At 39.2% G+C, this 19,148-nt stretch overlaps 1 protein-coding gene and 1 non-coding gene across 2 annotated transcripts in view; both read left to right on the top strand.

Annotated features, from left to right (window-relative positions):
* Nucleotides 1-6,532: 6,532 nt before the first annotated feature.
* Nucleotides 6,533-19,148, top strand: part of EFCAB3 (EF-hand calcium binding domain 3) — a 33,602-nt gene continuing 20,986 nt past the window's right edge. Inside the window, exons 1-5 of the mRNA XM_012443854.2 lie at nucleotides 6,533-6,593; nucleotides 8,553-8,643; nucleotides 13,102-13,178; nucleotides 17,168-17,311; nucleotides 18,559-18,630. Coding sequence (XP_012299277.2) covers nucleotides 8,570-8,643; nucleotides 13,102-13,178; nucleotides 17,168-17,311; nucleotides 18,559-18,630 — 367 coding nt within the window. The 5' untranslated portion in view covers nucleotides 6,533-6,593; nucleotides 8,553-8,569. The remainder of the gene's footprint in view (nucleotides 6,594-8,552; nucleotides 8,644-13,101; nucleotides 13,179-17,167; nucleotides 17,312-18,558; nucleotides 18,631-19,148) is intronic.
* LOC135271726 (U7 small nuclear RNA) lies at nucleotides 8,695-8,755 on the top strand. Its single transcript, XR_010339862.1, has one exon. It is a non-coding gene; the product is annotated as a U7 small nuclear RNA (small nuclear RNA).

The raw sequence follows: 19,148 nt of genomic DNA, 5'->3' as shown, positions 1-19,148 counted from the left end.
TTGAGATCAGCCCAACCAACATGGTGAAACCCCGTCTCTACTAAAACTACAAAAATTAATCGGTCATCATGTAGTCCCAGCTACTTGAGAGGCTGAGGCAGGAGAATCACTTGAATCTGGAAGGTGGAAGTTGCAGTGAGCTGAGATTGCGCCATTGCACTCCAGCCCGGGCAACAGAAAGAGACTCCATCTCAATAAATAAATAAATATAGCTAATGATCTAAAGTTCCTTTCTGGATGCCTCTGAAATTTAATACATAATCTCAGTACTTTTTGTTTGTAGGTCCCTTATGTTTAATATTTCTAAAATAAGTTTCTTATTGCCAAAATGCCATGTTCCATACTTGCACAGAAAGGTTGAATGGGAGATATGAACATTATGCTGTGAAATTGACCAACAGAGGCAAGGTAAAATGTGTCTCTGCCCTCTTCCAACACATGTACAACCTCAATCTTGAATTCATTTTTAAGTAATTTTGATTTGTTCTCTGCATCTGCATTTCCCAACAAGTGTGACAAAAAAGAAATTTGGTGTGTCTCTGAAAGCCTGACTGTGTTTCAAAAAGGAGGATGTGGCCGGGCATGGTCGCTCATGTCTGTAATCCCAGCACTTTGGTAAGCCAAAGCGGCCAGATTGCTTGAGGCCAGGATTTGGAGAGCAGCCTGGGCAACATGGCAAAACTCCATCTCTACACAAAAATACAAAAATTAGCCATGTATGGTGGCATACACCTGTAGTTCCAGCTACACAGGAGGCTGAGGTTGGAGGATCACTTGAGCCCAGGAGGTTGAGGCTGCAGTGAACTGTGATTGCACCACCGCACTTCAGCCTGGGTGACAGAGCAAGACCTTTTCTCTAAAAAGAAAAAAAAAAAAGGGAAGCTGTAAGAATAATTTAACGTATGTTATGCAAGTATCCACAAAATGAATTTTGATAGAAGATATATTTAAATTCTAGGTACCTATGCCTAACATTTCCAAATTAGTCCTGTTGTATTTTATTTGTAAAAGAAAAATATATATACCTTTTAATAAGTCCAGTCTATCCCATCTATTGCTGCTTTTCTTGGTGGTGCCAGAAAACTTGAAGGAATGTTCACTTGGTGGATTTTATCCCCAGCATTTAAAATCATGCTGCTAACTGGAGATACTGGAAACCACCTCCCATGACCATGTATAAGTTCTGTGTTCATCAATAAGTATTTTGAGCACTGAGACACTGTTCAAGAAAGTTTAGCAATTAACAAGAGATAAAGCAAGGTTCCCACTCTCACAAAAGTTAATTTTTACCTCTGATCTGGGAAATCTGATAGAGATTCTAGTCTCCTGCTTTTAGATAATCGAAGTTTCAGGGAGGGAAGGGGGAAAAAAAAGATAATTGAAGTTTCACTAACCAAAGCGGCTGTATCAAGGTCATTCTTAAGATAATCCCTCCTATCTGGGCAACTCAGAACAAACAGTTCTGTTAAACTAACAACCCCAGGTAACATAGGTGAGTCATCCATATCAGAATTGGCCGTTAACTATGTATAATAAAGCCATGAAGGCAGAACACTACAGATCTCTTTGCTTACTTTTCTATTATTCTTCTTTCTCCTCTTCCACTTCTTTTTTCCTCTTTTATTATCTTCTCCATGTCTCTAAAAAGATATTTTTGCTTTTGCTCCAGCTTCCCCTTGTTTTTCTAATGTTATTCTTTTTTTTTCTTCCAGTCTCTTTATCAAACATATATATTTCACATGGCTACCCAGCTCACCCACATGCTTTCTTCACTTCATAAACCCCAATCCACCTGCTGCCACTGCAATATATTTTATTATGTGAAGTCTACAATGCCTTAAAGAAAATTTAGACATTTTAAAGTATGTTTCATATTTTTAGAAATTTCAAATACTGGTTTCTATTTCAAAGGTTCACACAGTAACACTCCATTTTCACTTATAAAGTTTTTTTGGCTGAGCACAGTGGCTCACGCCTGTAATCCCAGCACTTTGGCAGGCCGAGGTGGGTAGATCACCAAGTCAAAAGTTCGAGACCAGCCTGGCCAACATGGTGAAAATCCGTCTCTACAAAAAATACAAAATTAGTTGGGCATGGTGGTACGCACCTGTGGTCCCAGCTACTTGGGAGGTTGAGGCAGAAGAATCACTTAAACCTGGGAGGCGGAGATTGCAGTGAGCTGAGATCATGCCACTGCACTCCAGCCTGGGCAACAAAACAAGTCTCCATCTCAAAAAAGAAAAAAAAGTTTTATACATATGTATTAAGGAACAAATTTTATTTCTTAATGCCATCTTGACACATTTGCCTTCAAATGTACTACTAGGATTTAAGTCTTCACACCCCAATTTCAGATAATTAGACATAGACATAAGGGCAATGGCATTTTTCACACTTAAATATCTTTTTCTCCAATTTACATTTCACCATTTCTACTTTCTTTTTTTTTCTTTTTTTTCTTTTTCTTTTTGCTGTCATAATCAAGTGTCATTCATTTCTACTTTCTAAAGAATAAAGGTGAATTTCAGCTACCTAAGAATGATAACATGAAAATAACAATCATACATTAACAACTTCAAGGCCTGTTAAAATTTCTGTTATTTGGTGGTAAACATTCAGAGCTCCACTCTGGCCTTCAGAGGCACTTGGGTTGTAAGTTTCCACATGAGAATTTCTAAAACTGTACTTACTAGGGGCACAGAGAAAATCTAACATACATGTAGGGAAAAAAAAAGTTACTATATAAAAATAAAGTCTGCTTCTTGTCATCTTCTAAGTCACATTCTCAACCAGAATGTTGCCACATGCAGTGTCTAAGAATGGCATAGGGTGCCTCTTGCAAATTAATATCCAGGAAGGGAGAAGAGCCAAGCAATAGGGAGAGAGAGAGTGACAGATCAGAGGCAGAGAAAGAAAAGATGCTTCACAGGTGTAGATTTTTCTTAATTCTACAGAATTAAGAAAATTAATTTTAATTTTTAATTAATTAAGAAAATTAATTTTAATTAAGAAAACATAATGTGTTTTATATTGGAGTTAATCCTTTCCCCATAGGAAAAATATTTCTTCTCTATATATACTGCTTTCTGCATTGCATATTACCTTATATAGCCTCTATAACCTAAAGGTATCGCCAAACATTTTCCATGTTTCCATGTTTTCATAATCTGCCACGGACCTTTTTTGATATTAAAATAATACATTATTGGTTTATCTGGCCAGGCCAAACCAAACCAAGTATAGGAAACTGAGTTATTATATCCACACTTTTCTTCTGAGAATTAATCTCCTCATGCTTAGAAAACAAAACTACCCCACATTTTGAGAGGAAAGAAAAGAAACAGAGTTAAATCTGTACTATTAAGGTTTTGTTTGCTTGTTGTTCTGGCCATGGAAAGGGGTGGGGTAAAGGAAGATTTTGCAGTGAGTTAATTATGATATATATTATACCCATATATTTCATAGGATAATTCACTAAAAAGAAATATCTATATCATTAAAAGGTAACTAATTAGTCAATACCTTCCTAAACAAAGCATTAATGAAAATGAAATGGATAAGAGAGGCCGGGCGCAGTGGCTCATGCCTGTAATCCCAGCAGTTTGGGAGGCCAAGGCGGGCGGATCACGAGGTCAGGAGTTCAAGACCAGCCTGGCCAACATGGTGAAACCCCATCTCTACTAAAAATACAAAAAAATTAGCCAGGCGTGGTGGCACACACCTGTAGTCCCAGCTACTCAGGAAGCTGAGGCAGAAGAATCGCCTGAACCCAGGAGGCAGAGGTTGCAGTGAGCTGAGATCATGCCAACTGCACTCCAGCCTGGGCAACAGGGTAAGACCATTTCTCAAAGAAAAAAAAAAGAAATGGGTAAGACATCATCTTCCTCCTGAATCAACAGATTTTCAAAGTCATTTCACTTCTTTACATCCTAAAAGATGATAAATGAATAGTCTTGATTTCAGTGCTGACACTATAGTGCTTTTCAGTTTTTGCTTTTGGAGTGCAATACATTAAGGCACTGAAAGAAACAATATGAATGAAGATGGATATCCCATATATGTTTGACATTTTCTTAATTTTTTCACTCACTTGTGGAAAAAATAAGACAAATTATGCCCTCCTATTCTACTTTCCATAACTTCAGAAATTTATGTAATTTTGATTCTTAATCTTGTCTTTAAGCAAAAGGAATGGCAACTCTACCTAAGTTGAAAACTGCAAATGACATTAAAGGTGAGTGTGAAACCTGATGTGAAGCCATTGTAAAGATGGGGCTTAATACTTTGACTTACATTTTTTAATCCCATAGTTACTTTCCCTAATTGTCTTGTCAGTTTCTATCCTCCATCTACTTGTCCATAAGGTGAATGAACACCATTATCTCTCCAACTGTCTTTCTAAGTTCCTGTGCCTTTATAGTCCACACCACACTGAATCACATGTAATTGTCACGTATTTATATTATTTTCTAATGCTCCATTTGTGATTTTTTTTAACCTCTAAGAACACTGTAACCCATTTGGTATCACAGTGTAATTTACAAAGCAGGTGTTTCTGACTCTGCCATTAAAGAAATTAATTCAGTTAATTGGGCTTTAGTGTCCTTAGCAGTAAAATAAAATGGGTGAGGACCTGGAGCACTGACTCACACCTGTAATCCTAGAGCCTTGGGAGGCCAAGGCAGGAAGATCACTTGAAGCCAGAAGTATAAGCCCAGCCTGGCAACTCAGCAAGACCCCCTCTCTACAAAAATTTTAAAATTAATCAGATGTGGTGGCACTTGCCTACTATAGTCCTAGCTACTCGGGAAGCTGAATGGGAAGATTGCTTGAGCCCAGGAATTGGGGGCTGCATGAGCCATCACTGCACCACCGCACTTCAGCCTGAGCGACAGAGCAAGAACTTGTCTCTTTGAAAAAATGCGGTGGGTTGTGGGCTGAAGTCAGTTGATGATCTATTATCTTTGAGCTTTAAAATTCCAGAACCAACAAAAGGACATTTAAAATTCCAGGTCTAACTTCTGTGGTTCAAAGGACACTATCAATAAAGTAAAAAGACAACCCACAGAATAGGAAAAAATATTTGTCAATGATATAATTGATAAGGATCTAGTCTCCAAAATATATAAAGAATGCTGTAACACAACAATAGGGCTGGGCACAGTAGCTCCTGCCTGTAATCCCAGAACTTTGGGAGGCCAAGGAGATTGTTGGGGGCCAGGATTTCGGGCCAGCCTGGGCAACATAGTGAAACCCCATCTCTACCAAAAATACAAAAAATTAGTTGGGCTACTGGGGAGGCTGAGGTAGAAGAATCACTTGAGCCCGGGAGGTTGAGGCTGCAGTGAACCATGACCCTGCTACTGCACTCAACCCTGGGCAACATAGTGAGTGAGACCTCACCTTAAAAAAAAAAAAAAAAAAATTGAGGTAGCTTTTAATATAGTAGGCTTTTGGTAAATAATTGTTGAATTAATTTATAAATTAAGACTTACCTTTCTTTCCCTGTGTGTTCCTGGCCAGAATGGGAGGCAGTGTACTAAGTTTAAAAAAACTAGGTTAAAGTCAAATTATGCTCATAATGAACAATTCTAGAGGTTTCCGGGAATAGGAAACCTCTAGAATTGCTGCCACTAAGTGTGAAAACTGAAGCATTTTTAGGGGCCCAACTACATAACTAGCTAAGCCTTGGGTGCCAGAGATATCTGTGCTTAGCCATGATAGACTAAAGACACTCCTAACTCCTTCGCTAGAGAATTTACAATGCCATGAGACACGTCAGATCATAAATACCTTGGTTTCTATTTAAAACAATCTTTTCTGTAATTGCTCTTTTGAAATCACTTTTCCCAATAATACCAAAGACTACAAGCCTATGAGAGTTTTTTTGCCCCTATTTCTAGGCTTAAACAATTAATGAAATGATTCTTAATCACCATGCAGTGAAGCAGCTGAGTAAAATGTTTTAATTGAACAACTTTCAATTGACTGATGAAGACTTTTTTTTTTTTGAGATGGAGTCTGTCACCCAGGCTGGAGTGCAGTGGCGCAATCTCAGCTCACTTCAACCTCTGCCTCCCGAGTTCAAACGATTCTCCTGCCTCAGCCCCCCAAGTAGCTGGGATTACAGGTGTGTGCCAACATGCACAGCTAATTTTTTTATTTTTAGTAGAGACAGGGTTTCATCATGTTGGCCAGGCTGGTCTTGAACTCTTGACTTCAGGTGATCTGCCTGCCTCAGCCTCCTAAAGTGCTGGGATTACAAGCTTGAGCCACCACTCCTGGCCTGATGAAGACATTAACATGAAAATATATTAATATAGAAATTGAAACAAAAATTATTCCCCTTCCCTGAAATCCCAACAGTGTCAAAATGTTCAGATTTTATAAATCACACCCTCATATACACCAAGGGTGCTGAAAGAACCACATTGAAAACATGCTTGCTGTCAGGTTGGAAGTAGCTCCTGGGTCATTCTCTCCCTGGGCCTGAGCAGTGAATGAGGTCACAGTTGTGTGATGGAACAAACCCTTTATTGGATTCCTGATCTGATTGAAGCCCAGAAGTGGTAAGTAGCACGACTTAAAAGTAGGTAAATATCAGGATTTTATAGGATTCTATGCCAAGTCTTTTTTTTAAAAAAATCTATAATCTATGAGAATCGAAGGTATTTTAAGTAATGATTATTTTGAGGCATGGGGATGATTTCACAGCATCTTTCAAGTGCCTGAATTGTTGAGCCTCTCTGGAGTTGCCAGCTCTGTGGTAGGTTTTCAGATTTTGAGGACTTGTAATTGAGTTGTTTAGAAACAAATGCTTTCTGGGCTCTGAGGTGAAGACCTGGGAAAATGGATCAAATTCTAACCAAACATTCAGAGACTTTTTTTCCTCATGATTGAATAGTATTCGATTGTCCATTATTCCCAAGTCAGCAACCTAGTTTTCTTGTCAGTAAACTGTCAGATACACTCCACATTTTGAAAAGATAGTTGGAAAGAAAAGAGCAACAAAGGGGGAAGCCCTACCAACCCAGCTTCTGGTCCATAAATAAGCCCTGTTTATCAGACTGTACCAAGTGGAAAGGGAGGACTAGGGAGGCGGCGGTGATTAACGAGTTCATTCCAGAGTCTAGGGTAGCAGAACCGCATTGTATCCCACCCCGATTCCTACTGTTAACCAAGACCAGTTGGGCTCTTCCTCCCTGACTCCGCCGAGGTCGCACGCGTGGAGGCCTCGCCGCCACCGCCACCGCCGCTGCCGCCCCGACGTGCTACGTCGCCTCCCACCTGCTGGCTGCCCTCGGAGGCAACCCCTCCCCCAGCGCCAAGGACAAGAGGATCCTGGACAGCGTAGGCATCAAGGCGGACAACGACCAGCTCAACAAGGTTATCAGTGAGCTGAATGGAAAAAGCATCGAAGACGTCATTGCCCAGGGTTTTGGCAAGCTTGTCAGTGTACCTGCCGGTGGGGCTGTGGCTGTCTCTGCTGCCCCAGGCTCTGCAGCTCCTGCTGCTGGTTCCACCCCGCTGCAGCAGAGGAGACGATGAGGAGGAGTGTCCAAAGAGTCCAGACGATGACACGGGATTTGACCTCTTTGTTTAAATTCCTGCTCCCCTCCAAATAAAGCCTTTTTACACATCTAAAAACAAAAACAAAAACAAAAAACAGTTGGTTCCCAAGAAGTGACAGGGCAGGGATGGGTCTCCCAAAAAGAAGCCCTGGGAAAATCTACTTATTACCAGGCAGGCATCTAAGATGTAAACAAGTAGGCAAATACTTTAGAAATGCTGTACTATTTTATTCTTTGTCAGTTATGACTTGAAATGTTCTACTGATGTCATAATAAAAGTGTCTTTAAATAACTTTTTCCATATATTTCCAGAATGCTCATTATCTGTGTCACATGGCACCATTTTTATTTAATGTATACATATTTAACAGATGTATACATTGTGAAATAATCACCACAACCAATCTAATTAACATATCCATCACTTCACATAGTTACTATTTGTGTGTGTGTGTGTGTGTGTAGCAAGAACACTTAGGATCTAGTCTCTTAGCAAATTTCAGGTGTACAGTATGGTATTGTTACCTATGGTCACGATGCTGTTTGTTAGATCTTCAGAATCCATCTTCAAACTTTGTATCACTGACCAACATCTCCCCATATCGCCTTCCTCAACCACCATTCTACTCTGCTTCTATGAGTTTGACTATTTTAGATTACACGTATTAGTTAGATCATATAGCATTGGTCTTTTTGTGTCCAGTTTATTTCGCTTAGCATTTATTTTTACATAGGATCAGAGTGACACTAATTGAAAGGGAAACAGTGACAAGCAACTTTGCTTAGAAATCTGGGAATAACAAAGGGGCCTTTCCACATTGCCTTCCAACTTTATGCATACCTCTAACTTGAGTTTGCATGTATTACCATTCCTTGAGGTCCTGGACTTTTCAAACTCCAGGCTTTGAGCTGAAAAGTTGCAAAAGAATGTAAAAAATTAATCTGTAAACTGATTTCTTAATTGTATATTCTGAATTCCAGACCGAATCACTGGCCACATGGCAGTTTCAGAAATTAAATCAGAAGTTAAGCTGAATCCTTCAACAAAAGTACCCATCTCCCACAGTAAAAGGTAGGTAATGAATGTATTAAGGGTGATAAATGCATTATGATTAAGAATTATTAATGTTACCACTCTTAGAATTTTATCTAGCAGGTTTTCCAGTCTTTACTGGGAAGCTCCTAAAAATGTATAATTATTAAGATTATTAATATATTAAATACTCAAAGATTATGATGAAACAATTAAAATACTCTAAGTATTTATTATATAAATTTAGTTATAAAACAAAACATCGGAATTGAAGAGAAATATTTTTTATGAAAAGAAAAAGATACACATCTTTTTTGATTGGAAGAGCAGAATTCTCCCTCCTGTCCTCCCAAAGGAGAAGCTGTTTTTATGTTAGGATACAGAATACCCTAAGGGGCTCAAGGAGTTATCAGTTATACCTTGAGATATTTTGAGTGTCAGTTTAAAGAAGAAAAAAATTAGAAGATCATAAAGAAGACCTAAACCCATAAGCAAGTTAAAGTGTAGAAAAAGGGTATATATTCCAAATGTAGCTAGTAAATGAAAGCTGGTAAATTAGCCATGACTGACCCTGGGCTAAAATTGGGAAGGGAGATTTGCCTGTAACATTAACAATAGCTTTTTCTCAATCATCTAACATTTACTTTCTATTTTGAGTGTATCTTTCCTAGTGTTATTGACTATGCAAGCTATCTTTTGAGGAAGTGAGTTCCTTGTCACTGAAAGTAGTTAAGCAAAAACTAGACAATACTACATATAATGGGAATTCCTGCAGTAAATGAGAGGCCGGATTGGGTTCATTCCAAATGCAAGGTTCTTCAGTCATTTGAAACTTTGTAAAATTAAGTTTTCTCCAATGTTTGATCCAAGGTAAGGTTTGAGATTGTGCCAAGAGTGCCTTTTTAAAGACAGGTAATAAGAACTTTACACTGCCTGGCCAGGCATGGTGGCTCACATCTAATCCCAGCACTTTGGGAGGCCGAGGCGGGTGGATCACTTGAGCCCAGGAATTTGAGACCAGCCTCTACCAAAAAAGATACAAAAATTAGCTGGGTGTGGTGGTGCCCACCTGTAGTCCCAGCTACTCAGGAGTCTGAGGTGGGAGGATTGCTTGAGCCCAGGAGGCGGAGGTTGGGGTGAGCTGAGATTGCACCACTGCACTTCAGCCTGGGTAATTGAGCAAGACCCTGTCTCAAAAAAAAAAAAAAAAAAACTTTACGCTGCCTTGAATTCTACTTTCCTCTTGCTTCTTGAGAACATAATATTTCTCCATCTACTGCATCTTTTATATCATGCAAAAGAAATTTGTTTATATTTAGAAATACAGATGGTCTCCAACTTAATGGTTCAAGTTACCATTTTTTGTTTTTTGCTTTTGTTTTTTTTTTGAGACAGAGTCTCACTCTGTTGCCCAGGCTGGAGTGCAGTGGCACAATCTTGGCTCACTGCAACCTCTGCCTCCCAGGTTCAAGCGATTTCTCCTGCCTCAGCCTCCTGAGTAGCTGAGACTACAGGTGCACGCCACTATACCCAGCTAATTTTTATTTTATTTTTAGTAGAGACAATGTTTCACCATGTTGGCCAGGCTGGTCTCGAAATCCTGACCTTGTAATCTGCCTGCCTCAGCCTCCCAAAGTGCTGGAATTACAGGTGTGAGCCACTGAGCCCCATTTTTTGACTTGTACAAAAGCAATATGCATCCAGTAGAAACTCTACTTCAAATACACATACAATCATTCTGTTTTTCACTTTCAGTACAGTAGTTAATAAATTACAACACTTTATTATAAAATAGAGGCATTCAACACTTTATTACAAAATAGGCTTTGTGCTAGGTGATTCTTCCCATCTGTAGGCTAATGTAAGTGTTCTGAGCACATTTAAGGTAGGCTCGGCTAAGCTATGTAGGTTAGGTAAATAAAATGCATTTTCAATTTATAGTATTTTCAATTCACAATAGATTTATAAGGATGTAACCCCATCATGAATCAAGGAACATCTTTACAATAAATATAAAATAACCTATTTGAGTAAGGGCAAACCTGAGCTTCAGAAATTACGAGCTGGACACAGTGGCACACACTTGTAATCCCAACACTTTGGGAGGTAGAGTGGGGAGGAATACTTGAGCCTGAGAGTTCAAGACCAGCCTGAGCAACATAAGGAGACTTCGTCTCTAGAAAAAATAAAAAATTAGGCTGGGCACGGTGGCTCATGCCTGTAATCCCAGCCCTTAAAGAGGCCGAGGTGGACAGCTCAAGAGATCAAGACCATCTTGGCTAACATGGTGAAACCTGGTCTCTACTAAAAATACAAAAAAAAAAAAAAAAAAAATTAGCCTAGTGTGGTGGCATTCACCTGTAGTCCCAGCTACTCGGGAGGCTGAGGCAGGAGAATTGCTTGGCGGAGGTTGCAGTGAGCCAAGATTGCACCACTGCACTCCAGCCTGGGCAACAGTGCAAGACTCCATCTCAAAAAAATAAATAAATTAGCTGGGCATGGTAACATACACCTATGGTTCCAATTACTCAGGAGGCTGAGGTGAGCCTGGGTGGTCAAGGCTGCAGTGAGCCACGATCACACCACTGCACTCCAGCCTGGACCACAGAGGGAGGCTTTGTCTTGAAAGAATGAGAGAAAGAAAAAGCAAAGAAATTCAAGTAGGTAAGAAGAGGAAGCACCTGAAGAAGAAGTCAATGTTAGTAAAAGCTGAGAAAATGAGACAAGTTAGATAAAATTCCACTTGCAAAAGTTAACAACAGTTTTGATACTATCACCTCCCTTTCTCCCAGGCCCCTCTTTGAAAATGAGTTGAATCTAATAAGTACTTTAGGGGTTACTAAATTAATCAACCATAATAATTTTTTGTTTAACTACAATGTTTAGTATTTCTTCTAGTTCTACTTTTTAAACTGCTTCTTATAAAGCCACAAAACTATGAGAGTTCATATTTTTTAAACTTTTAGTTCTACAAGTATCAAAACTAAAGACACTTTAAATAAATTTATAAAGTTGGTCATTATTAAATTTTGCAGTTAAATTACATTTACTTAAATGTAATTAAATTTTATTTAACATATTATAAGCAAACCCAGTTTTGCATGACGTATTTTTGTGTTCTTAAACTAATAAACTACTTTAGATCTGTACAAAGTATCTTGAAAGTATTAATATGTTTCTGCCTTTTCCAGATTTCACTTTCCTGAGTAAGTGAAAGGTCACCCAGGGTTTCGAACTTTTCAGAAGTATTCTCTATATTTCTCTCTCTCTTACACACACATACATATGCTGGTAAAAATACAATTTGACATTTGTAAAATAGTTATAAAAGTTGTTAAAAAAAAAAAAAAAAAGTTGTAAGGCCAGGCTCAGTGGCTTATACCTGTAATCCCAGCACTTTGGGAGGCCGAGGCAAGTGGATCATTTGAGGTTGGGAGTTTGAGACCAGCCTGGCTAACATTGTGAATACCCATCTCTACTAAAAATACAAAATTAGCTGGGCATGGTAGCAGGTGCCTGTAATCCCAGCTACTCAGGATCCTGAGGCAGGAGAATCGCTTGAACCCAGGAGGCGGAGGTTACAATGAGCTGAGATCACGCCACTGCACTCCAGCCTGGGCAACAGTGCGAGACCCCATCTCAAAAAAAAATTGTAAAATAGTCATAGATGGAAAAGTTTCTCTATAAGGGTATTCACCACAACAGTGTTTATACTGGTTTAAAATTTGAAACTCAAGGCTGAGAGTGGGAACTAGAAAAGAAAATTGAAACAACTTCTATTTCTAACAACAAGAATAGTGTAAAGCAATATGGCCTTGATTTTTGGAATCAGACAAATCTAGGTTTGAATCTCAGATCTTCCCTTTACTATCTGTATAGCCTGGGACAAATTATTTAATTGCTCTGAGCTTCGGTTTCCTATTTTGTAAAATGGGGGAAATCATAACTGCTATTTTTTTTTTTTTTTTTGAGATAGGGTCTCGCTCTGTTACCCAGGCTGGAGTGTAGTGGTGCAGTCATGACTCACTGCAGCCTCGACCTCCCAGGCACAAGCAATCCTCCCACCTCAGCCTCCTGAGTGGCTAGGACTACAGGCCTGTGCCACCATGCTGGCTAATTTCTTTTTATTTTTTGTAGAGACAGGGTCTTGCTATGTTGCCCAAGCTGGTCTTGAATTCCTGGGCTCAAGTGATCCTCTTGCTTTGATCTCCCACACGGCAAGGATTATGGGTATGAGCTGCCATGGCTGGCCTGAAATTATAATTTTTTAAGGGAGGGGTGATGGGCAAGTTTAGGGCAGAGGTGGATCTCAGTGGCCAACATTTTCTCACTGTTCATCCTGTAGCTATTGGCTATCCTAAATAAAATATCCCTTCAGATAGACTGGATACATTGAGATGCTACAGTCATTCCATTAAGCAAAAACTGATGAATAGGGCTAATATCTGCTGGTTTCACATATGTAGTAAATCTAAACATTTTCCTATCTTTCTTCAGGGATAAAGACTTGCCAGGATCTCCTCAATGCCAATTAAAACACACAGAAAAGAAGTTAAATGCTTCACAAATGGCAGGTAATGAGAATCATCCTCAAAACTGAAGCAGAAACAACAGCTCCTTAATATGCCTGATCCTTTCTTCTCTAAGAAAGATCTGAGATTTCAAGGGTTGTCTACACCACCATCATTTGAGAGAAAGGAAATTTTTGTGGGACTAGAGGGAAATTGCTTTTAAAAGGACATCTCCCTAGAATTTAGGCAGTCCTGGTCAAATATTTGTATTCAAAGAAGAACTTGTGGGTGTGGAAAAGAATAAATTCAAAAAGAATAAATCAAGTAATAACAAAAACACAGCTACAGTCCTAGGATTTCTCAAAGAAAAAAATAAAATGATAAAATGAGCTACACTGGCTAAAGTTTATTCATCCAAACAACAAATATTTATTTAATGCCAAAAATGTACTAGGCATGGGAAACATAACAAAACAAGTCAGATGTGGTCCAAACCATGAACTTGCTGGGCACAGTGGCTCATGCCTATAATCCCAGCACTTTCGGAGGCTGAGGACGATGGATCACCTGAGGTCATGAGTTTGAGACTAGCCTGGCCAACATGATGAAACCCCGTTTCTACTAAAAATACAAAACTTAGCCAGCCATGGTGGCAGACACCTGTAATCCCAGCTATTTGGGAGGCTGAGGCAGGGAGAATTGCTTGAACCTGGGAGGCGGAGGTTGCATTGAGCCAAAATCGTGCCACTGCACTCCAGCCTAGGCGACAGTGAGACTCCGTCTCAAAAAAAAAAAAAAAAAAGGCCATGAATTTGCTGAATATATTATTTAAATTACAATATAACACAAGTTATGATAGGATAAGTATGGAATATAATAGGAGCATAAAGGAAGTTCCCCTAGTTTGGTCTCGTGAGGGAAGAAGGGGAGTCCCAGAGAATGGTGATTGATGAATAGGAGTAAATCAAGCAAAGAGCACAGAGTGTTCCAGGCAGAAAGAACAGAATCTACAAAGGCCAGAGAAAAGGGAAAGGACGATGCACTAGAAAAACTCAAAGAAGTCAAGTGTGGCTGTGTTTCAGTTGTGTCTGGTTTCCGGAGAGGCTGATGCTTTACTCCCCTAAATTTAGAAATTGACCCAGAAGACAGAAATGAATCAAAGAATCAATCAACCTTGACCAGCCCTGAAAGGTGCAGTCCCTCCAGGGCCAGCAAGGCTCCAGATATCAAAACATAAAATATGGAAACTGAAAAATGTGTTCTTTACAGTGGTTAATCCTCACAACTTTCCTACAAGAGGTTAATTCGTTCATTCTACAATCAATCAACCTTTATTGCTGGGAATTCTGGTTTGGAAAACACAAAAGATTGCCATGATCAGATTGGCATTTTTCATTGTAAAACTGAGATAAATGCCTTAATAATAACAGCTTATAGTTTTATAGACCTTTAAGGTTTCTAAAGTGCCTTAAGATACTTTGGTGCTCATTTTAAGGGATCTGTTTCAGTCAGATATGGTGAGACATGCAGACACAAAAATGATGATCATGAAGGAAGTTTTCATACTCACAGATCCCTAGAAACAGGGCATAGCTTGCCAAGCATGTAGGTCCACAAGAGGAGGCACCAGGGTCAGTCATCAGGTGGGCAGAGGCAGCATGTGGACAAGAACCTCTATCGTGGTTTCCGCAAAAAGGAATGGACAAGGCAGGGTAAGCAGGTATGGGGTTAGCTAGTTTGAACAATTTCAGTGGGCTCTGGCATGTAAGGGCTATCTCTGATTGTCTGGTACCTAGCCCTGGGATGACTAGGTCAGGGAAATAGTGACTCTGACTGTAAGAGGTGGAGAAGGCAGGTAGCTGAGGATATGGTCTCTGGAATATGGTCTGTGGAATTGGGTGATTTGCAGAGGAAAGGCACACTCACAAGCTAGTAGTTACTATCTGTAGGAATTGACCAGCCCTGAGAGGAGCAGTCCCTCCAGGACCAGCAAGGCCCCAGATAGCAAAACATCAAATATGGAACCTAGAAAATTTGTTTATTACAGTGCTTAATCTTCACAACTTTCCTGTGAGAGGTTAATTTGTTCGAATGCAAATAGTTATTGAACACTTCAAAATCCCCAGGATCTCCCATCCTCGCTGTCATTGGTCTCCTTACTTTCCCGAGGGAAACTGAAGCAATCAGAACAGAATTTCCATAAACTCTCACCTCCATTTCTACCTCCTTACCAGCATCTGTAGCCATATGCCCTGTCTTCCATCAACTTTTTCTATTTGAGCAATAAAAATTAATAATGTAGAATTGGATTATAACCCAAAGTATAAAATAAACATCCATGAGTCCACACTGATAGAAATAAATGACTACATTTTTAATAGAAGAAGAGACAAATGGCAGAGGCAGCAATAACTGGAGGGGGAAATGAGGTCACAATGTACTTTTTAAGGGAGAAATAGTCTATAGGATTGATATAATAGAAAATGAAAAAATGGTATTCCCTTACCTAAGAGGGGACCCTTTTTTTAGGTAAATTATTTGAATATGAGAGAGGGGATGAGTTCCAATCCACAAGAGAGGGATTGGCTCTAGGTGAGAGTATCCAGTTTCTTTGCAGCACAGAGAGAAAGGCAGACTGTGCAGGTACAGGTGCTGGTCAGGAAGCAGACATGGGGGTGGGAGTGTGGAGGAATTCTGTTTCTCTTCTTCTTCCTAATCATCTACACAGAATTACTTTTTCTTTTTTCCATAGCACATACCACCTTCTAAAATGGCATCTAATTTACCTGTTTATTACATTTATATGAAGGCACAGATCTTTGTCTATTTAGTGCACTAATATATCCTAAGCACTTGGAGCAACACCTGGTCCATGGAAAGCATGCAATCAATATTTGTTGACTGCCTATTAACATGCAAGAGATAATGGGAGAAAACAGAAACAAGTCAGAGACAGTTTGGTTCCAGCCCTAGAGAAGCCTACCTTTTATCAAGGAGAAAGATGTTACCTTTTTACATTACACACTTATAGAGCAAGTATCATTATCTCTGTAGGATTAATCACTCTTATACATAGAGATGCTGAGACTTGAATGTGATATGAAATAAGTTTTATTCGGGTGTCATTTGGGATATATTTTGTTCCAGGTTTATTTCCTCATTCACTAATTTTAGAAAAGACATCTAATTTTGCCTCCAGTTAGCACCTTGACTATTTCTTTGAAAAACTTTGGATCCACACAAAACATACACACACATGTATATAATTTGGGTCCAATTTGACAAATTATTTTTCTATTGCTGCTGTAACAAATTGCCACAAACTTAACAGTTTAAAACAACACAAATTTATTATCTCACAGTTCTATAGGTCAGAAGTCCAGGTAAGCATAGTTGATTTCTCTTCTTTATGTTTTATAGGACTGAAATTAAAATGTTGGTCAGACTGGCCTCCCATTTAGGGGCTCCAGAGGAGAATCTGCTTCCAGTCTCACTCAGATTTTTGGCAGAATTCTGTTCTTTTGCACGGCTGACGTTCCAGTTTTCTTGCCGTTTATCAGCCAGGAGCTTCTCAGCCTCTTTAACAGGTAGAGAAGTTCCTGACTGATAAGCCAGTAGTGGTGGGTCAGGTCTTTCTCATGCTCTAAACCTCTCTGATTTCTGCCACATCTCTCTGGCTTCTAGCTATATAAGGGATCATGTAATTAAATTGAGCCCAGAACAGTCTATCTTAATTACATGTCCAATGTTCCTTTTGCCATGTAAGACAGCATATTCACAGGTTTAAGGGATTAGGGTGTGGATATCTTTGGAAGGCCAGCTTACCTACCAACACTTGGTTTTTCAACAATTAGTTCATTCCAGTTCAAGTTCCATGGCAGGATACTGTCCTTTATAAGAAATGTTATTTTTATCTATTAAGCACTCATTTTTCTCTCAATCCTCTTTTTGGAACATGATCTCCAATCAACTGTATTGTCTGTCCTAGTCCTATTAGTGTATGTACTTCTTCTTGAATAACTGTCCTGAATAACTTAATTCTATTTCCCCAGCTTTCAAAGATGCCTACAACTTCTTCGACAAGGACAAAACTGGCTGTATTGATTTCCATGGACTGATGTGCACTGTAGCTAAGCTGGGAATGAGTCTAACCACGCATGATGTCTACAATGAATTGAAATGTGCTGATATTGATCGTGAGTCCTTTGGCTTCTCATTGTTTTTCCCATAAAAGATATTTGTGGAAACATAGTTTTCTTCTAATGACTGTATAAACATGAGAAACAAACCTTATTTACTTGTCCCTCCAAATATATATGTATATTATGTTTGTAGACTATATATTTGAATACTATATACAAATATACATATTTGTGTATATTTTTATATATATATCTGTGTATACACACATATATATTCTTCAAGAGACACACACGTGTGTGTCTGTGTGTGTGTGTCCCTTTCAGGACATCAGTGAGGTATGCGTACAAGTTGTAAAATCAAATTAATGCTTGAAAATGAACTATTTGAAAAATACTGTGTGGAAACCAAGAGTGATTGCCTGATTTCATTATCAAATTCAGGTTTCCTGTCCTGATGTACATGGAAGCTGTACATGGAGGGTGCCCTGAAATAACAGATACAAAGGCATTAACAATGTTAATAATGACATGTTACCAAGAGAATTCAAGCCCTTTGTTTCTATTTGAATCAAAACAGAGCAAATCTTTATTTTTCCATCAAGTCCCACCTATATTGAATTTTAAATGCCACAGCACTTTTGTTGTTATTTTTAAAGCATACAGATAATATTTTTAGTGAATATACTTACCTAATTATTAGCAGCCCAAGCTGATATGCTGTGTGAAAAATATATTCAGCATCTTATCTCCTTTCATCTCTCTCCACCCAACTGCCAGTGCCCCGTTCAATCAACATCAGTTTCATGTGTCATTCAATGCCACTTAATTAAGGTATCACCTGCTTCCACTAACTGTGTCAAATTTTTCTATTATTTCACGGAAACACACACATACCCCTCTAATAATACTCATCATCCTTCAATTTTAGAGGAAATGAGGTACAGCTTGGGGGTGTGTTATAATAGGAATAATAAGGGGGCTATAGCATGGGAAGAAAGGGTGGATTCCTTGCAAACATGGCCAGTCTCTGAGAAAGGAGCAGCTGGACAGACTGCAGTGGCTGGGTCCTCCTGGCTGGATGTTTACAGCCACCATTGCTTCTGTGGGCTGTGGAGGACTCATTTAATGGTGCTAAGACCACTTCAAGAAGACCAGGGCTCACCTGAGCATATTTCCAGCCCTCAAATGCTCTGGTTTTAAATATTAAATCATCCAGAGTATTTTAATTTTTATATTTAAGATATACTCTAATAATTAAAATACATTTTATCATTGTCCTGAGTCTCAAATTTTTGTTGCAGGAGATGGGAAGGTGAACTTCTCAGACTTTATCAAGGTGCTAACAGATAAGAATCGCTTCCTCAAGGCTGTGGGTGAGTAGAGACGTTATGAACAGAAGGCAGTTGGGCAGCTACAACTCACTACACAGCAAACATCATTCACAGGCTTCCAGTCAGGAGACAGGTCAGGAAGGTGTAGCCTTGGATGTGAGTTACTTTTGTATTGCTTCTCCAGAACAGTATTTGCTAAACAAATTGGTGCAGTGTTAACTCCATCAAGCAGGCACTTGCACTGTCCAAACACCTTCTGCAGAAGACGCTGCCCTTTGGTCTCCAATGAGAACACTGAGGGAGTGACTGGTGTAGAAAAATTTGGCTACCTTTTATAGTGTCTGAATTCTTTACCAGGTGTATGCACTACCTTGGGAGGCATTCCTTTCATTTAAAAAAAATCAAACATTTTTTCAGAAAAAGAAAAATGCACTCTCTTGTGTAAATCTAGGGTGTTGATAGTATGGTGTTCTTGAAAAAAATACCTTCCTCACAGTGATGAAGCCTCTACCCTCAGTCCTAGGGCTGGAGAGTCTGCTGCAGGTTAGAGAGCATTAATT

The sequence above is a fragment of the Aotus nancymaae genome, unplaced genomic scaffold, assembly GCF_030222135.1.
Source record: "Aotus nancymaae isolate 86718 unplaced genomic scaffold, 86718_ANA_hifiasm-v0.15.2.pri h1tg000089l, whole genome shotgun sequence".
Taxonomy (NCBI): domain Eukaryota; kingdom Metazoa; phylum Chordata; class Mammalia; order Primates; family Aotidae; genus Aotus; species Aotus nancymaae.
The sequence above is the reverse complement of the archived record's forward strand: the minus strand, read 5'-3'. Positions and strand labels throughout refer to the sequence as shown.